The 21057-nt window shown below is 37.0% G+C and overlaps 1 protein-coding gene and 1 long non-coding RNA gene across 10 annotated transcripts; one reads left to right on the forward strand and one right to left on the reverse strand.

Moving 5' to 3' along the window:
- Positions 1-2180: 2180 nt before the first annotated feature.
- On the forward strand, positions 2181-6627 carry LOC113355982. 9 transcript variants are annotated; one of them, XR_003362717.1, is made up of 13 exons: positions 2181-2336; positions 2457-2518; positions 2733-2815; positions 3550-3625; positions 3744-3982; positions 4165-4278; positions 4389-4455; positions 4588-4646; positions 4738-4788; positions 5014-5441; positions 5564-5636; positions 5882-6028; positions 6289-6627. It is a non-coding gene; the product is annotated as an uncharacterized LOC113355982 (long non-coding RNA). The 9 variants fall into 9 exon arrangements; XR_003362718.1 differs by having other exon boundaries at positions 6307-6627; XR_003362716.1 differs by lacking the exon at positions 6289-6627 and having other exon boundaries at positions 5014-5162; positions 5347-5441; positions 5882-6217.
- A 1294-nt stretch (positions 6628-7921) lies between these two features.
- LOC113359356 lies at positions 7922-8545 on the reverse strand. The gene has a single exon (XM_026603006.1). The coding sequence runs from the start codon at positions 8543-8545 to the stop codon at positions 7922-7924; it is 624 nt and encodes a 207-aa protein (XP_026458791.1).
- Between the last annotated feature and the right edge of the window lie 12512 nt (positions 8546-21057).

Below are 21057 nucleotides of genomic sequence, written 5' to 3' on the forward strand. Positions count from 1 at the left end.
CAGTACTTGCCTCTCGCTACGATAAGCAAATGTTTTAATCTGGCCAATGCTGATAATGTTAGTAATACCTATCTAGGATCTATCTGATTGTCTCTAATTCTGCATCATATATATAGGTTGATGATGACTTTCTATGCCTATTGCAGTACGTACTTTGTTGAATAGTTATAGTTTACATAAGAAGCAAACTGAAGCATTCAAATATTTATGTTGATACCCAAATTACTTTTTTTAATTAAATAAGTGTAATGATAAGTTAGTGTAATAATTAGTTAGTGTGATTAGTTAAATGATTAAGTGTATTAGTGATTAGTGTGTTTAAATTAATAAGTTGGCTTCTTAGAAGAATAATTATTTAGAAAAGAAGATGGTTTACGAGAAAAAAAATTAAGATGGATGACTCTGAAACGAGGGTTTTGGGTATTAGGATATACTTCAAATTTAGTTAATGTTGTTCAAATTTAATTAATGTTATTAGGATTATAAGCAACGGTTGGCAATGTGCTTTTAAGAGAACTTTGAATGCTAATGAGAAACTTGAATGGGATCTCTCAGGTGTGATGTACGTATCCCAATTCTTGTGGAAAGTGAAGATGAAATTTCTATTATGGAGACTTTTAGTACGGAAAAATGCTATGAGACTCTAGCCGGTCAGATGGAGACATGCAGTTTTGCCAAGCATCTTTGGAAGAACAATATTCCTCATAAGGTCAGTTTTATTTTTTGGGCTTCTTTTCATAATTCTCTTCCAACTAGGGACATGTTAAGGCATAGAAGAATGGAGATAGAAAGCGATTTATGTGTTTTCTGTAATGCCGAAAGAGAAACAACAGATCATATGTTCTTGCATTGTCCTTTTGCTTTTGAGGTTTGGAACTACTTCATTAAAGCTTTCCGTATTTCGTGGCCAATGCCGAGGTCTTTACTTGATTTGTTTGAAGCTTGGACTACAAATATTTTAAGTGGTAGAGGTAAATCAGTTTGGGGGATTATCCACTACGCTATTTGTTGGAGACAGTGGAAGGAAAGAAACGGGAGAGTTTTTGGAAAAAGAAAGAAGAAGGCGACTGAGATTATTGATCTGGTAAAACAACTTGTACTTGTATGGTCTTGTGATTTTGATACTTTTAAGTTTGTCTCTCCTAGTCTCATTTGGAGCAATTGGGAGACTCTTATGTCTGTGTAACTCCGTTTGCTTAGTGTAAAGGTTTTTATTTAGTATAACCTTTTTCATCGAAAAAAAAATTGGCCAAACTTTCGAAAAAATAAAATTTTAATAAACTGATTTCGGCTAGGTCATCAATAGAGTTTGACTACGATATCTGAAGAACAGGTAGCCGAAATCCTCTGCAAGTGTAGTTCGGCTAATGTTTCTGAAGACACGGTAGCCGAACTCAGCTTTAATGGAGTTTTTTCTTTGTTCGGCTATCTATTTCCAGGAGAGGTAGCCGAACTTTTAGGCTAGATTGTACAGAGTAATGTTCAGTTTAGTCGAGTGTACCATTTTTTAGCCGAACTTTAAGCCTTAAATCAGCAGGACTCGTAAAGTTCGCCATGCTCGCCAAAAGTTCTTCGTGTTCTTCATCTTTGAAAGTTCGATTACAAAACTAGAGTTTTTTTTCAAAATTATCCTAACCGAACTTGCTACTGTAACTTCCATTTTTAATATATTTTGATGATTACTGCTCAATTTTTCTATTTTGATGATTACTACTTAATTTTTTCAAACAAAAATGAATTAAAAATAATGGAGTTGTGGATAAATGAAGAATACGAATAACAGTGAAAGAGGGAAGAAGAAAAGAAGATGAGAATTTTATTTTTCAATCTCAAAAAATCTGGGTTTGATTATGATTTAGTTTTGTTATTAGATTAAACAAGGTTAGATATATATTTAGGGTGGATGTCCTAAGTAAATCATGGTCCACTTTTTGCAAGGCGACATAAGTAAATTAGGAGTGGTGCCCAAAACTGCGCTTACAAGCCCACTTATATATGGTTGAGTTTTTTTAAGTAGAAATTGACATTTAGTCCCATATTTGTTGGGTTTTAAATAGTCTAGTCCTATACCTTCAAGACTAGTATTAGGAGGTCCAAATTTACCAAATCCTGAACGAGTTAATTCTTTTACAAACGATTCAATCCAAATCGAATTTCTCTGATGACAAAAGTAACCTTCCTCCAGAAAAAAGTGCTCATTCAATTAGTAGTTACGCTTCTCAGGACTGACAGCAAATCGTCGACGAAAGAAAAACCAAACAATCTTCGTTTTCCTTTTCTGTTTCGATGGAGATTTCTTCGATTATATTCTTCATCTATATTTCTCAAATCGGAAGGTAAGCGTTTCATTTTATTTTTATTTTCTCTCTTCTTCATCTCTAAATAGATCTGAGTTCAAAATTAGTTTCAAAACTTCAATCTAGGGTTTCATTTTCATTTCGTTTTTTAAATTCTAGCTGTCGAAAAGGAGGAGATAGAGATGAAGAAGATAATCTTGAATCTAATTCTTGAATTTCCGGTAAGAATCTAATGATTCTTCGAGAACCTTGTCAAATACTGTTTTGATAGTCTCAAAAACCTTTGATATCAGTAATAGATATGGATGCGGCAACGTAGGGTTATTGTAACCACGTTAGTTCTACTATTGAGAATTATTATCTATAAAATTGCTCATTTTATCTCTTGATTTTGACTGATAATTTCGCATCTTTTTTTTCTTTCTTCGATTGCAGGGTGTAAATGGTGAGTCACTGCAGTACAAATAGAATAGTGATGATACTGACCATGAATTCAACTACTGGTTTGTCTTATACAAGTAAGATTATTATCCTTGCTGTGTATATCACTTCTGTTAATTGACATATGATTTGTCAATTATCCACTCTAATTATTAAAATTTAGGTCCTAATTTGTGGTTTAGATGTTACAAAACATTTCATGGTTTGAAAACTACTTTCATATTTGCTCATTGAATGATGTCTAACCACACATGTATATATCGGAACCGGTACTGGTCATTTTTCAGTCATGTTCAATTTTTCCCAGTCTTGATAACTTTCTGCGTTGTTGTTAAAAATATTTGGTTGTTCGCCATTTAATGCGTAGGAAATTGGGTGTGTGGTAAATAAATATTTTATGGATGCCTTTTGTCTACCTGAAATTTAGAAACAAAGTCATTAGAGAATAATCGTTACACCATTTGAATCCATCTAGAGCAGCATTAGAGAATAATCATTTTTAAGATTTATGTTAAACATTAAACCCACAAGACCATTACATAGCTTCTGCTGGACGGAGAAATTTAAGTATCTTTAAAAGTGAACCTAACACCATTCCCCCAACTTCGTTTTACATTGCTAATAGATTAGTTTATTAATTATCTCGTCCATATTAACGGAAGAAGAGCCGCTATTTCAGCTTTCTTATTCCACTCTGTAGCTCTAATCTTCATCCCTGTACCCTTTTCTCCTTCCCTTAACTCTCTCACTAGCTTCTCAACTTACTCTATCCACATGCGAGTAATTTTTTTGGCTCTCCTTTTTGTCCCAGAGGTCAAGGTCATCCAGCTCCCAACTCTCCACCATACTTTGGACCTTCAAGGAAGTTGGATTTTGAGCTAGAAATGGTTAGTCATTATTTCCTTACTTGATTATTAGCCACCCGTTTTTTTGTGTACGGCTAGCATCTGTTATCTTTGACAGGTATATCAAAGTTCTGACCGACCTAAACTGATTTGTTTTCAGGCTGATGTACTAGGTTGGCGAAAGAAGTTAGGAGAGTCTGTGGATGTCAATGACACAGCTGATTACATTTTTGGTCTTGGACAGTAGGTTGAGTCCAGTAGACCTAAAAATGGTAGTCAACATGTAATGTCCAGTAGCTCACTAGTTCAAAGAATAATTGGCAGCAAAAGTCTTTTGATGTGATTCAAAACAGTAGATATCTTATCGGAAGAAGATTCTTTGCTGCACTCTAATGACTGGTGAGTGCAATTGTGGCCTGCAATAATTGTTTTTTCTAGTAGATATGGAAGATAAGATCATTTTGGTATATATACTTTGGGTACATACGTGAACAACATGTGTACATACTTGTACACCATTGTAGGTGTGTACATAGTTGTACAACATTGTGCTATCTAACATTCTCCAAGGGTTTCACCAGGAAGGAGCAATCCAATTCTTCATGAATAAATACGACTAAGCACTAGAGACATATCAAGAAGGAAGGACTAAAACATGGCCAAAATAACCAGGAATTGATGGATGGTGTAAGAAGGTAAAATTCCCAATCCTGCATATATGTGAATATGGAAACACAATATTGCACCTCTTAATAATCATGTACAAGTTGCATTCCTAAGTTGATATCTTGGAATATTATTGCAGATGTGTGGCACGAATTCACAAAACGAACTGTGGTGATATCACTGCTGATGATTTGAACGAGAGACAGGTGAGAGAAGATCTGATCTGTTCTTTCTACCTTCTTTTGTAGTCGTCATCTCGAGAAAAGATATTCCTTGCAAGTACTTCAAAACTTCCGATTTTGAGTTTGGATAACAACTGTGTTATTTTTATTTTGCAGGCCAAGGCTTTGCAGGATCCAGAGATCTAGAATATTTTATCCATCCAGTCACGAGACTGGTATTTCCTCTTTCATTTTTATGTGTCATGTGTGATAAGATCGTACCATGGGAACTCAGCTTTTATTTTACACATTATGTTATGATTACAGGTTCATAGTTTACTGAAGGATCTTGAGCATAAGGCTGTCAGTAAGACTGTGGTAAGTTCATATTGAATCTTAGTGTGTACATAATTTTACACCTGTTGTTAATGTGTACATTGTTGTACACTTGTTGATTGTTAATGTGTACATAATTGTACACATTTTAATTGTTAATGTGTATATGGTTGTACACATGCTTCTCATTGTACAAGAATCTTCTACTTTAGATTTATTTGTTATTGTCTGTGTGCATTTCTAATGTGGTATGTGATGTTAACTCAGAGGGAAGCTGGTGTTGATGACGAGGGTGAAGTTATTGAGATCTCAAAATGTGAATGTATAATATGGCTTGCAAAAGGTAATAATATTATGTGAATGAGACTTTCACTAAATGTTTGTGAAGCAGACTTTGTCCGCACCGATAATGAGAGGTATGTTTTATAATTCTAATATGCTGGTATCCTTGGTCTGATATTAGTCAGTCTTACATAATGCTCAGAATAATTATACTGTATAATCCTAGTGATCTTCTTAAATGCAATAATGGATGCTTTTCTAGCAGTTCATCTTTTGCAGAATTGTTGATTTAGCTTGACACGGTCTCTTGACATTCAGGTTACCTTCCTTCTATAAGTGTACATATTGGTGCACCTGGAATACAAGTGTACATATTGATGCACCTGCAACAAGATGAGTAAAACACACACAAAGTAATTTCCTTACTATTACTTTCATCAAGTCATAGTAATTTCTGTCACAAATGGCGGTTGTCAGTGTCAATGGTGTAAAAGCTGAGTTGTGACTTATGATGTTGACTCGTATGGTATTACAGATGTTGGAAACGCTCCACTTTGTTGCAAAAACTTCTGAAATGTTAGGCCGCACGAGCTTGCAATTTTTACAAGGTAGGTGTATTTTCTTGTACACCAGTTATACGTGGTGCACATAAAAGTGCATTGTTCTTTTTTGTGCTTGTTATAGAGGTGTATATGCTTGTACACCAGTTATAGTTTAAGTTATAGACTATAGTTAACTCTAAGATTCATTATATCTTCCCAATGTTATACATTTGTTGGTTTTTCCTCTGTTCAGAATAGGTGATGTTCAAATGGTCTTATTGTCTTTGAAAATTATTTGTGATTGGATGCAGACATGGTCGGTCAAATTGTTGTTCCGAGGAAAATATTTGCACTATCATGAAACATGAAGGCATTTGGATCTCTTATGTTGCAACATTTTTTCCGCTAGGTTTGCGGAAAATTACGTGGACTGTGGTATCCATCCCTTAAAATAAGAAGTAGGAGTTCTAAACATCAGCTTTCATTTTCTTTCGGTAGAAGTACATGATGTTAGTTACATCAGCATATAGGGCTGAAATTTCTAAATATCTATATGTAATGTGGACCATGCCATTGCTTTCAACATGATTACATGTAGAATTTGCATTTTATCTCTATCGGTATCTTTACATGGTACTTCACTTGAATGATTATTTCTTTATCTTGATCGATGATGATGTCAAACTTCCAGATTATTTTTACTGTGCATGTTGTTTAGTTTTCAGTTTGTTTCCAGCATTTATGGTTTCAGCTACTGTTGGTGCTGAGCTTAAGCTCCAAATGTTCGGTCGCGTAATTCACCTGAGTATGGAATCATCAAGATGTGAAGCAAAGCTTTACCGGATTATCACCTGCAACATATGGATGGGCTATCTACAAGTTTAAAGTCACAGGAGGGCTATCTACAAGATGTATACATGTGTTTTACACCAGTGTGGACTAAGATTTTTAAAAAATGAAAATTATATAGTCATATGAGTACTTTTTTTGTAGCTTTCGGAAAGAGCTTTCCGAATATATAAAGTTTGTTAATTTTAGATAAACGGTTCGAAAGATAAATATATTTTAATTTTTTTATATATTATTTAAAACTGTTGACATCATCACGAGTCACTTTGGATTAAACTGCAAATATTTGGACTAAATTGTAAACCAGAAAGGTTATTTGTGTATTTTTCATAAAAAAAAAATAATTTGTACCCAGTTGAATGGGTTAGGACTAACCAGTATATTTGGATGGGATTTTGGACTAAATCGTATTTTTCCCCTTTTTAAAACATGACTTATGCTCGATTGCAATCCCTAGCTGGACTTTTGTTCCTCCACAGTAAGATTTTTGGCTCCGACCTAGTAACAATGGCATGTAGCATGTTAGTGTGTACTATTATTTTATTCGAGAGCTCTTAACAATTGTACTATTATTTTATTCGAGAGCTCTTAACAATTGTTGGTTCTGTTATAACAAACTATGCTGGGCAAGTGTGTTGTCTTTCAATTTATGTTTTAATTTGACAGACACAAAGAATTGGATGTCAACAAGTTTCAAACATAAGTAATTCCTAAGAATCATCGTCCAATCACTTTACCACTTATCACTTATTACAGGAGAATCGGCGATTTTATATCTCCGTCGTCTATTTCATATCTCCCTCGTGAGTGATATTTTTTCCTTTCGGTTCAATTAATACACATGAATACTTCACAATTTTTCTGTCTTTGTAAAAGTATCCATGAGAGATGTATTTTGAGTTTTAGTGAAGCTTAACTAGCAATTTTTGTGGTGTCAAACTGAACTAAAGCGTCCTTAATTAACACGTGAAATCGTCAACTCAATCTCCTTCATAGATTGATGTAACTTGATGTCAAATTGTATGTGAACCAATAACTAGATCATAAAATTAAAATAATAACACCACTTAATGACTTAGAGGTATTTGTAAAGCATGTGAAAATGATACCTTTTTTAATTCCCTGTAAAGTCATTTATCTTCTTAAGTTTCTCTACAAAACTATATGAGCAGCCTATACCAGTAAACGTAGTTGGTCTATAATTTATTTTAGAAGATTGAATGTGGATGTGGATATATAATTAATTATAAAAGCATTAGTCTTTTATTTTTTGATCTGGTAACATAATTGAAGCCTAAGGAACCATTAATTATGTAGCTTAATAGAGTTCAAACTTCAAATAATACATCACTATCATATTAGCTACAAAATTCATCAACAATTTTTATTTTTATTTTGATGGATCCAACAAGAAAAATTGCTAACCCGACCATGCGCACGGTTAACTTTACAGACGCTGCTTAATTTGTTTTTCGAATGATCGTGCAATATATAACCTGCTTTCAAAGCTTAAGAAATGAATCAAGCTTTAATACTCCCTCATCGGGCGGCACCAAAGATGAACTTACGACCGAGCACTTGCTAACGTCTGATGGCCGACCAACTTCCAGGCTAGAATCAGATGTATAGTTGTGTGAGTGGTTGTGTTTATCATTCGCATAGAAACAAGAATAGCATCGAGAATCCCGTAATGATAAATAAGGTACTGGTTTTTGTACCATGGATCGAACTTGGATACCTAATGATGATTTCTTGATAAAGTTGATACGAGTATAAGTTGATGACGAAAATGATAATGAACTCGTACTTGATGATGAGAATCCATGGCGGCGCTGTAGGTTCTTGCCGTAACTTGCTTTATAATAATTAAAAGCTGTGAGTGCAGCTAGTGTAGCTGCACGTTCTCGTCTATGAGCATTTTGATGTCCTCCTAATGCATGTACGCTATGATATTTCCGGTGACAATAGTTGCAAGATAACATAGTCGTCGTCGCTACTCTTTTTGGCTGCTGCTCAGTAATCTCCATTACTGTTTCTCGATTGCCTAAATCGTCCATGGGTTTGAATCGACTATGATGATGAGGAAGAGGACTTGGGTTATTGTTGAAGTAATCTTTGAGAGACATGATTTTTCTCCGATGATAATCAGTATAGTAAATGCAAAGTACTATATGTTAGAGAAAATGAGTTTATAAAATAGTTTGGTTTTTGATCTTGGTGGCATTGGAACTTAGAATCTATTGGTCACTAAGGACACTAGCTCATTTTCACTATTTGTGAATGAACCTTTAGTCCCACATAGGGAAAACTAAAGATGATACCTCTCCTAAGTATTGAAAATTTTGATATTAGAGTGACCCTTGGGTCATTAGCACTTTTGTGCGAGGGAGAGGACTTATGCAATGGGCTAGCTGGTGTAATCACACATTTTCACACACGCGCGGTGCTTCGCATCGAAGCACGCACGCCGCCGTCCGTGCGGGCCGGGCTCGGGCTCGGGCTCAAGGACAAAAATGTATCTTCTTCAAGGGACATATCTTACAAAGCTCATGTGACTGTACACAAAGGTTCCAATGCTGATAAGAACCGAAACAACTCCAAGAAACCTCCAGGCAAGAAAGGTATGTTTCAGAAACCTAAATCTAGCATTAATAAAATTAAGGGTGATTGCGATGCTTGCGGTAATCCTGGCCATATGGCGGTTCACTGTAGAAACCGTAAGGACCTTAAAAAGAAAAATAATGCTAATTTGGTTGAAAACAACAAAGATGAATTTTCTGGCACGGTGTCTGAAGTAAATTTGGTAACAAATGTGAGAGACTGGTGGGTAGACTCTGGGGCTACCAAACATGTCTGTGGGAACAAAAAAATGTTCACCTCCTACAGTAAGGTAGGGGAAGGAGAGAAACTCTATATGGGTAACTCATCTGCAGCTGCGGTTGTAGGAAAAGGCAAAGTTGGGCTCAAGCTCACTTCTGGCAAGACTCTCACTTTGAATGAAGTTCTTCATGTTCCGGACATATGCAAAAATCTTGTTTCTTGTGTTGTTTTAGATGATAATGGTTTTAAAATTGTAATAGAATCTGGGAAATGTGTTGTAACTAAGGGTAAGGATTATGTGGGGCAGGGTTATAAGACCGAGGGTCTGTATAAGCTTAATGTAAACTCTGCTGTAATGAATAATAATGATTCTTCTGCTTATGTTTGTGAGTCTTTGAATGTTTGGCATGGTAGACTTGGACATGTAAATTATAAGTCTATGCTTAAACTAGCCAATGTGGGCTGCATACCCAAATTTAGTTTGGAAAAGGAACACAAATGTGAAATATGCGTAGAATCAAAGTATGCTAGAAAACCTTTTAGCAAAAATGTTCATAGAAATTCTAAACCCTTAGAATTAATTCACTCAGACCTAGTTGACATGAAATCAGTTCAAACTAGAGGCGCTAAGAAATGGTTTGTTACCTTTATAGACGACTGTACTAGGTACTGTCATATTTATTTGCTTAGAGGTAAGGATGATGCCTTAGAAGCATTTAACAGGTATAAACTAGAAGTTGAAAACCAATTGAATACTACCATTAAAACCATTAGATCTGACCGTGGTGGTGAGTACATAACTCCTATAGGAGATTTCTGTGTAGAACATGGCATAATACACGAGGTTACCCCTCCTTATTCACCTCAGTCGAATGGAGTAGCTGAACGTAAGAACCGCACCCTTAAGGAGATGATGAATGCCATGTTAATTAGTTCAGGATTACCTTCGAACCTGTGGGGGGAAGCTGTCCTCTCAGCCTGCTATATCCTGAACAGAGTACCTTTTAAAGGATCAGACAAAACTCCATATGAATTGTGGAAAGGTAGACAACCTTCTTTAGCATACTTTAAAGTGTGGGGGTGTTTGGCTAAGGTTCAGATCCCTAAACCTAAATCAACCAAGATAGGATCCAAAACTGTTGACTGTGTCTTCATAGGGTATCCTGAGCATACACCTGCATTATGTATGGTTTTGAATTCTGATGTTTTTGAAATTGGTGTAAATACTATTATGGAGTCTAGGGATGCTGTGTTTTTTGAAAATGTTTTTCCTTTAAAATCTGACTCTCGTAAGAGAGGTGTTGATCCCCTATATGTTCCTTCAACCAGTCAGACTTTACCTTTAGAGGAAGATGAAGTATAATTTGATCTTAGGAGGAGTAAAAGGGCTAGAACCAAAACCTCCTTTGGACCTGACTTCATAACACTAGCAGAGTCTGATTCTCAGACTTATAGAGAAGTCATGACTTCTTCTGAAGCTCCGTGGTGGAAAGAGTCTTCTATTAGTGAAATGGAATCCATCAAAGAAAATGATACATGGGAGATAATAAATTTACCTCCAGGGTGTAAGGCCATAGGATGTAAATGGATCTTCAGGAGGAAACGTAACATAGATGGAACTATTCAAAAATACAAGGCTAGGTTAGTAGTCAAAGGCTATAAACAAAAGGAAGGTGTAGATTTCTTTGATACTTACTCACCCGTTACGATAATTACTTCCATTAGGATGTTAATTTCTATAGCCGCGGTTATTAACCTATAAATACATCAAATGGATGTAAAGACAGCTTTTCTACATGGTGAATTAGATGAAGAAATTTACATGGAACATCCTGAGGGCTTTGTAGTGAAAGGTTGTGAAAACAAAGTTTGTAAACTGAAAAAATCTTTGTATGGATTGAAGCAAGCACCTTAACAATGGCATGAAAAATTTGATCATGTAATGTTTTCTAGTGGTTTTAGAATCAATGAATCTGACAAGTGTGTATATACTAAGCTTGTAAATGATGCCTGTGTGATCGTATGCTTGTATGTTGATGATATGCTTATACTTGGTACAAACATGGATGTAATTAATTCCACTAAGAACATGCTGAATGAGAACTTTGACATGAAAGACTTAGGCCCTGCAGATGTAATCTTAGGGATGAAAATTATGAGAAATTATAACGGTTATAGTCTTAGTCAATCTCATTATGTTGAATCTGTGCTTAGAAAATTCAATCATTTTGATTGTAAACCTGCTTATACTCCGTATGATCCTTGTTGTAAACTCAAAAAGAACAGAGGTAATGGAGTATCACAACTTGAATACTCACGAGTTATAGGAAGTCTGATGTATTTGATGAACTGTACTAGGCCAGACATTGCTTATGATGTGAGTAGGTTAAGTAGGTATACTTGTAATCCAGGGCAGGAACACTGGGATGCACTTTTTAGAGTGTTGAGGTATTTGAAATACACGTTGACCTTTTGTTTGAATTATGAAAGGTATCCTGCCGTCCTTGAGGGATTTTGTGATGCAAACTGGATATCAGACTCAGAGGAATCTAAGTCTACGAGTGGATATGTTTTCACTCTAGCATGTGGGGCTGTTTCTTGGAAGAGTTCCAAACAGACCTGCATAGCTCGATCCACTATGGAATCTGAGTTTATTGCGCTAGATAAAGCAGGAGAGGAATCCGCTTGGCTAAGATGCTTTTTAGAAGACATTCCTCTCTGGCATAGGCCTGTGCCGGCTATATATATACATTGTGATAATCAAGCTGCCATAGCTAAAGCTAAAAACAACTACTATAATGGGAAGTCTATACATATAAAGAGAAGACACGATACCCTAAAACAACTAATCTCAAAAGGCGTTATTTCCATTGATTTGGTTAAGTCCAAGGAGAATATCGCGGACCCTTTGACAAAAGGTTTGTCCAAGGAGATAGTTAGTAATGCATCTAAGGGGATGGGGCTTAGGCTCATTAAATAAACTTGCCATGAAGGATACTCAACCTTGCTGACTGGAGATCCCAAGATCAAGGTTTCGAATAAGAAACTAATTTTTGGAGGGTCAAGGTAAACACTATCAGATAATTCATTCTCTGCCCCTTCCCTATGGTGTAGACGTGATAGTGTGATTGCATGTGAGGATGACTTTCTATTAAGTCTTAATGAGTTCTATAGTTTCAATTTTAGATTGAAGTGGGGTGTAGCAGTAAACACTCTTGATAGAACTCACCTATATGAATGTGGAAGTGGGACGCTTCCTATGAGAAAAGAGCTGATTCTCTAGAGCATTCGGAGAAACGGGATTTGTCCAGGGCCAAAAAGGACACAACGGCACGAACTCGACAGCACCTAGAGAGATATCACGCGTGGTTGTTATCGCGGATTACACCAAACGATGGTAGTTCAAGACATCGCGTTCACTGTCCATCAAGTAGTTCCGGCAATTTCTCACTAAGCAAAGGTTCAAGACCTCATGGACACCTCTTGCCTAAGTGGTATTTCTCGCTTTCCGTTTTCTGATTTTTTATCGGTATTTCATTCATGTGGGGGATTGTTAGAGAAAATGAGTTTATAAATAGTTTGGTTTTTGGTCTTGGTGGGATTGGAACTTAGGATTTATTGGTCACTAAGGACACTAGCTCATTTTCACTATTTGTGAATGAACCTTTAGTCCCACATATGGAAAACTAAAGATGATACCTCTCCATAAGTATTGAAAATTTTGATATTAGAGTGGCCCTTGGGTCATTAGCACTTTGGTGCGAGGGAGAGGACTTAGGCAATGGGCTAGTTGGTGTAATCACACATTTTCACACACGCGCGGTGCTTCGCACCGATGCACGCACGCCGCCGCCGCCGTCCTTCTGTGCGGGCGGGCCGGGCTCGGGCTCGGGTGTGTGTGTGGGTGTGGGTGTGGGTCAAGACTTATCTTTTTTGGCAAAACTTCTTTTGAATTTTTGAATTAATACTTAAAAGATTTCAAACAAAATAAATCTTTGGGCGACTTTATGTCTATGCATGAACGTTATATCGACATTAATTTGCATGAACGTTTTATATCAAACATAATGACGCATGAACGTTTCAAACCGTTGGAAAGAATCTGAATTAATTGAAATTGTTTAAATGCACGTTTATGAGACTTGTCTCTATTCTCCCCTATATAAAGCGATCACTTTCTCTCATTTCGTTTTGTGTCCAGAAGAGCTACTATTCTCTTCTTTTCGTCTTCTCCCCCTGTGTGGCCCTTTATTTTTCATTCCGTGCGCAATTGTTGTTGAGGTCGTAAGAGTGGGCAAGTACTGTAGTGCTAACAGTGCTTGCAACGGGTAGTTTTATCCTGGATACGAACTTGACCACAGGGTATAGGCATCACTCATTCTTGAGGCGTACCGGTCAAATATCGTGTTAAGGACAGCGTGTTGAACACGTGACTATGTCCTCTGTTTGCAATCCAATTGAGTGTTTATTTACTTTCCAGAAATTAATCCTTTTATTCTTACATCTTTCTAACATCTTTCTTGAGTGTTTTATTGTTACAGAAGCAACAATCTTAACACGATATTTCTGTTTTCTGCCTGTAACACTGGGTGAGAACGATGTTGAAAGGCCTGCAAAGTTTTCTGGAAAAGACTTTAAGAGGTGGCAGTCAAAAATGTTATTCTTTCTAAGTTACCATGAGTTGGATTCATATGTTCTGAAACCTTTTGATGAATCAATGAATGATGCTGGTCGTGAGTCTTCTTTAGAAGAATGGAAGAGGAACAATTACATGTCTAAAAATCATATTCTGAATTGCTTGGAGGAGGCTTTGTATGATTTTTACAATGCTAAAGAAAACTTCTCTGCTTTTGATTTATGGGCTGCTTTGGAGGCGAAATACCAAGATGAAACTGCCGGAAGTAAGAAATTCTTGGTAGCTAGGCTTTATGAGTATAAAATGGTGAATGACAAATCTGTGGTTGATCAATTCCTTGAACTCCAGCAAATTATGAATGAAATTCTTGCGGAAGGTATGGTGATTGATGAAACTTTTCAAGTGTCTACTGCTATCGAGAAATTGCCTACTTCCTGGTCCGAGTACAAGAAGAAACTGAGACATGAAACGGCTGAAGTTACTATGGTTGAACTGCGTAAGAAAATTCAAGTTGAAGAATAGTTGTGCTCCAAGGACAAAAATGTATCTTCTTAAAGGGACATGTCTTACAAAGCTCATGTGACTGAACACAAAGGTTCCAATGCTGATAAGAACCGAAACAACTCCAAGAAACCTCCAGGCAAGAAAGGTATGTTTCACAAACCTAAATCTAGCATTAATAAAATTAAGGGTGATTGCTATGCTTGCGGTAATCCTGGCCATATGGAGGTTCATTGTAGAAACCGTAAGGACCTTAAAAAGAAAAATAATGCTAATTTGGTTGAAAACAACAAAGGTGAATTTTCTGGCACGGTGTCTGAAGTAAATTTGGTAACAAATGTGAGAGACTGGTGGGTAGACTCTAGGGCTACCAAACATGTCTGTGGGAACAAAGAAATATTCACCTCCTACAGTAAGGTAGGGGAAGGAGAGACACTCTATATGGGTAACTCATCTGCAGCTGCGGTTGTAGGAAAAGGCAAAGTTGGGCTCAAGCTCACTTCTGGCAAGACTCTCACTTTGAATGAAGTTCTTCATGTTCCGGACATCTGCAAAAATCTTGTTTCTTGTGTTGTTTTAGATGATAATGGTTTTAAAATTGTAATAGAATCTGGGAAATGTGTTGTAACTAAGGGTAAGGATTATGTGGGGCAGGGTTATAAGACTGAGGGTCTGTATAAGCTTAATGTAAACTCTGCTGTAATGAATAATAATGATTCTTCTGCTTATGTTTGTGAGTCTTTGAATGTTTGGCATGGTAGACTTGGACATGTAAATTATAAGTCTATGCTTAAACTAGCCAATGTGGGCTGCATACCCAAATTTAGTTTGGAAAAGGAACACAAATGTGAAATATGCGTAGAATCAAAGTATGCTAGAAAACCTTTTAGCAAAAATGTTCATAGAAATTCTAAACCCTTAGAATTAATTCACTCAGACCTAGTTGACATGAAATCAGTTCAAACTAGAGGCGCTAAGAAATGGTTTGTTACCTTTATAGACGACTGTACTAGGTACTGTCATATTTATTTGCTTAGAGGTAAGGATGATGCCTTAGAAGCATTTAACAGGTATAAACTAGAAGTTGAAAACCAATTGAATACTACCATTAAAACCATTAGATCTGACCGTGGTGGTGAGTACATAACTCCTATAGGAGATTTCTGTGTAGAACATGGCATAATACACGAGGTTACCCCTCCTTATTCACCTCAGTCGAATGGAGTAGCTGAACGTAAGAACCGCACCCTTAAGGAGATGATGAATGCCATGTTAATTAGTTCAGGATTACCTTCGAACCTGTGGGGGGAAGCTGTCCTCTCAGCCTGCTATATCCTGAACAGAGTACCTTTTAAAGGATCAGACAAAACTCCATATGAATTGTGGAAAGGTAGACAACCTTCTTTAGCATACTTTAAAGTGTGGGGGTGTTTGGCTAAGGTTCAGATCCCTAAACCTAAATCAACCAAGATAGGATCCAAAACTGTTGACTGTGTCTTCATAGGGTATCCTGAGCATACACCTGCATATAGATTTATGGTTGTGAATTCTGATATTTCTGAAATTGGTGTAAATACTATTATGGAGTCTAGGGATGCTGTGTTTTTCGAAAACGTTTTTCGTTTAAAATCTGACTCTCGTAAGAGAGGTGTTGATCCCCTAGATGTTCCTTCAACCAGTCAGACTTTACCTTTAGAGGAAGATGAAGTAGAATTTGATCTTAGGAGGAGTAAAAGGGCTAGAACCAAAACCTCCTCTGGACCTGACTTCATAACACTAGCAGAGTCTGATCCTCAGACTTATAGAGAAGCCATGACTTCTTCTGAAGCTCCGTGGTGGAAAGAGTCTTCTATTAGTGAAATGGAATCCATCAAAGAAAATGATACATGGGAGATAATAGATTTACCTCCAGGGTGTAAGGCCATAGGATGTAAATGGATCTTCAGGAGGAAACGTAACATAGATGGAACTATTCAAAAATACAAGGCTAGGTTAGTAGTCAAAGGCTATAAACAAAAGGAAGGTGTAGATTTCTTTGATACTTACTCACCCGTTACGAGAATTACTTCCATTAGGATGTTAATTGCTATAGCCGCGGTTCATAACCTAGAAATACATCAAATGGATGTAAAGACAGCTTTTCTACATGGTGAATTAGATGAAGAAATTTACATGGAACAACCTGAGGGCTTTGTAGTGAAAGGTTGTGAAAACAAAGTTTGTAAACTGAAAAAATCTTTGTATGGATTGAAACAAGCACCTAAACAATGGCATGAAAAATTTGATCATTTAATGTTTTCTAGTGGTTTTAGAATCAATAAATCTGACAAGTGTGTATATACTAAGCTTGTAAATGATGCATGTGTGATCGTATGCTTGTATGTTGATGATATGCTTATACTTGGTACAAACATGGATGTAATTAATTCCACTAAGAACATGCTAAATGAGAACTTTGACATGAATGACATAGGCCCTGCAGAAGTAATCTTAGGGATGAAAATTAGGAGAAATTATAACGGTTATAGTCTTAGTCAATCTCATTATGTTGAATCTGTGCTTAGAAAATTCAATCATTTTGATTGTGAACCTGCTTATACTCCGTATGATCCTTGTTGTAAACTCAAAAAGAACAAAGGTAATGGAGTATCACAACTTGAATACTCACGAGTTATAGGAAGTCTTATGTATTTGATGAACTGTACTAGGCCAGACATTGCTTATGTTGTGAGTAGGTTAAGTAGGTATACTTGTAATCCAGGGCAGGAACACTGGGATGCACTTTTTAGAGTGTTGAGGCATTTGAAATACACGTTGACCTTTTGTTTGAATTATGAAAGGTATCCTGCCGTCCTTGAGGGATTTTGTGATGCAAACTGGATATCAGACTCAGAGGAATCTAAGTCTACGAGTGGATATGTTTTCACTCTAGCATGTGGGGCTGTTTCTTGGAAGAGTTCCAAACAGACCTGCATAGCTCGATCCACTATGGAATCTGAGTTTATTGCGCTAGATAAAGCAGGAGAGGAAGCCGCTTGGCTAAGATGCTTTTTAGAAGACATTCCTCTCTGGCATAGGCCTGTGCCGGCTATATCTATACATTGTGATAATCAAGCTTCCATAGCTAAAGCTAAAAACATCTACTATAATGGGAAGTCTATACATATAAAGAGAAGACACGATACCCTAAAACAACTAATCTCAAAAGGCGTTATTTCCATTGATTGAGTTAAGTCCAAGGAGAATATCGCGGACCCTTTGACGAAAGGTTTGTCCAAGGAGATAGTTAGTAATGCATCTAAGGGGATGGGGCTTAGGCTCATTAAATAAACTCGCCATGAAGGATACTCAACCTTGCTGACTGGAGATCCCAAGATCAAGGTTTCGAATGAGAAACTAATTTTTGGCGGGTCAAGGTAAACACTATCAGAGAATTCATTCTCTGCCCCTTCCCTATGGTGTAGACGTGATAGTGTGATTGCATGTGAGGATGACTTTCTATTAAGTCTTAATGAGTTCTATAGTTTCAATTTTAGATTGAAGTGGGGTGTAGCAGTAAACACTCTTGATAGAACTCACCTATCTGAATGTGGAAGTGGGTCGCTTCCTATGAGAAAAGAGCTGATTCTCTAGAGCATTCGGAGAAACGGGATTTGTCCTGGGCCAAAAAGGACACAACGACACGAACTCGACAGCACCTAGAGAGATATCACGCGTGGTTATTATCGCGGATTACACCAAACGATGGTAGTTCAAGACATCGCGTTCACTGTCCATCAAGTAGTTCCGGCAATTTCTCACTAAGCAAAGGTTCAAGACCTCATGGACACCTCTTGCCTAAGTGGTATTTCTCGCTTTCCGTTTTCTGATTTTTTATCGGTATTTCATTCATGTGGGGGATTGTTAGAGAAAATGAGTTTATAAAATAGTTTGGTTTTTGGTCTTGGTGGGATTGGAACTTAAGATCTATTGGTCACTAAGGACACTAGCTCATTTTCACTATTTGTGAATGAACCTTTAGTCCCACATAGGGAAAACTAAAGATGATACCTCTCCATAAGTATTGAAAATTTTGATATTAGAGTGGCCCTTGGGTCATTAGCACTTTTGTGCGAGGGAGAGGACTTAGGCAATGGGATAGTTGGTGTAATCACACATTTTCACACGCGCGCGGTGCTTCGCACCGAAGCACGCACGCCGCCGCCGCCGACCGTCCATGCGGGCGGGCCGGGCTGGGCTCAGGTTCGGGTTCGGGTGTGTGTGTGGGTGTGGGTCAAGACTTATCTTTTTTGGCAAAAATTCTTTTGAATTTTTGAATTAATACTTAAAATATTTCAAACAAAATAAATCTTTGGGCGACTTTATGTCTATGCATGAACGTTATATCGACATTAATTTGCATGAACGTTTTATATCAAACATAATGACGCATGAACGTTTCAAACCGTTGGAAAGAATCTGAATTAATTGAAATTTTTTTAATGCGCGTTTATGAGACCTGTATCTATTCTCCCCTATATAAAGCGATCACTTTCTCTAATTTCGTTTTGTGTCCAGAAGAGCTACTATCCTCTTCTTTTCGTCTTCTCCCCCTGTGTGACCCTTTATTTTCATTCCGTGCGCAATTGCTGTTGAGGTCGTAAGAGTGGGCAAGTACTGTAGTGCTAACAGTGCTTGCAACGGGCAGTTTTATCCTGGATACGAACTTGACCACAGGGTATAGGCATCACTCATTCTTGAGGCGTACCGGTCAAATATCGTGTTAAGGACAGCGTGTTGAACACGTGACTCTGTCCTCTGTTTGCAGTCCAATTGAGTGTCTATTTACTTTCCAGAAATTAATCCTTTTATTCTTACATCTTTCTAACATCTTTCTTGAGTGTTTTATTGTTAAGACGCAACAATCTTAACACGATATTTCTGTTTTCTGTCTGTAACAATGGGTAAGAACGATGTTGAAAGGCCTGCAAAGTTTTCTGGAAAAGACTTTAAGAGGTGGCAGTCAAAAATGTTATTCTTTCTAAGTTACCATGAGTTGGATTCTATGTTCTGAAACCTTTTGATGAATCGAATGATGCTGGTCGTGAGTCTTCTTTAGAAGAATGGAAGAGGAACAATTACATGTCTAAAAATCATATTCTGAATTGCTTGGAGGATGCTTTGTATGATTTTTACAATGCTAAAGAAAACTTCTCTGCTTTTGATTTATGGGCTGCTTTGGAGGCGAAATACCAAGCTGAAACTGCCGGAAGTAAGAAATTCTTGGTAGCTAGGCTTTATGAGTATAAAATGGTGAATGACAAATCTGTGGTTGATCAATTCCTTGAACTCCAGCAAATTATGAATGAAATTCTTGGAAGGTATGGTGATTGATGAAACTTTTCAAGTGTCTACTGCTATCGAGAAATTGCCTACTTCCTGGTCCGAGTACAAGAAGAAACTGAGACATGAAACTGCTGAAGTTACTATGGTTGAACTGGGTAAGAAAATTCAAGTTGAAGAATTGTTGTGCTCCAAGGACAAAAATGTATCTTCTTCAAGGGACATGTCTTACAAAGCTCATGTGACTGAACACAAAGGTTCCAATGCTGATAAGAACCGAAACAACTCCAAGAAACCTCCAGGCAAGAAAGGTATGTTTCAGAAACCTAAATCTAGCATTAATAAAATTAAGGGTGATTGCTATGCTTGCGGTAATCCTGGCCATATGGTGGTTCACTGTAGAAACCGTAAGGACCTTAAAAAGAAAAATAATGCTAATTTGGTTGAAAACAACAAAGATGAATTTTCTGGCACGGTGTCTGAAGTAAATTTGGTAACAAATGTGAGAGACTGGTGGGTAGACTCTGGGGCTACCAAACATGTCTGTGGGAACAAAAAAATGTTCACCTCCTACAATAAGGTAGGGGAAGGAGAGAAACTCTATATGGGTAACTCATCTGCAGCTACGGTTGTAGGAAAAGGCAAAGTTGGGCTCAAGCACACTTCTGGCAAGACTCTCACTTTGAATGAAGTTCTTCATGTTCCGGACATCTGCAAAAATCTTGTTTCTGGTGCTGTTTTAGATGATAATGGTTTTAAAATTGTAATAGAATCTGGGAAATATGTTGTAACTAAGGGTAAGGATTATGTGGGGCAGGGTTATAAGACTGAGGGTCTGTATAAGGTTAATGTAAACTCTGATGTAATGAATAATAATGATTCTTCTGCTTATGTTTGTGAGTCTTTGAATGTTTGGCATGGTAGACTTGGACATGTAAATTATAAGTTTATGCTTAAACTAGCCAATGTGGGCTGCATACCCAAATTTAGTTTGGAAAAGGAACACAAATGTGAAATATGCGTAGAATCAAAGTATGCTAGAAAACCTTTTAGCAAAAATGTTCATAGAAATTCTAAACCCTTAGAATTAATTCACTCAGACCTAGTTGACATGAAATCAGTTCAAACTAGAGGCGCTAAGAAATGGTTTGTTACCTTTATAGACGACTGTACTAGGTACTGTCATATTTATTTGCTTAGAGGTAAGGATGATGCCTTAGAAGCATTTAAGAGGTATAAACTAGAAGTTGAAAACCAATTGAATACTACCATTAAAACCATTAGATCTGACCGTGGTGGTGAGTACATAACTCCTATAGGAGATTTCTGTGTAGAACATGGCATAATACACGAGGTTAC

The sequence above is a fragment of the Papaver somniferum genome, chromosome 3 (assembly GCF_003573695.1).
Source record: "Papaver somniferum cultivar HN1 chromosome 3, ASM357369v1, whole genome shotgun sequence".
Classification (NCBI taxonomy): Eukaryota; Viridiplantae; Streptophyta; class Magnoliopsida; order Ranunculales; family Papaveraceae; genus Papaver; species Papaver somniferum.

Coding starts and splice junctions, on each gene's coding strand:
- LOC113359356 (XM_026603006.1), bottom strand. CDS start 8,545: ATGTCTCTCAAAGATTACTTCAACAATAACCCAAGTCCTCTTCCTCAT.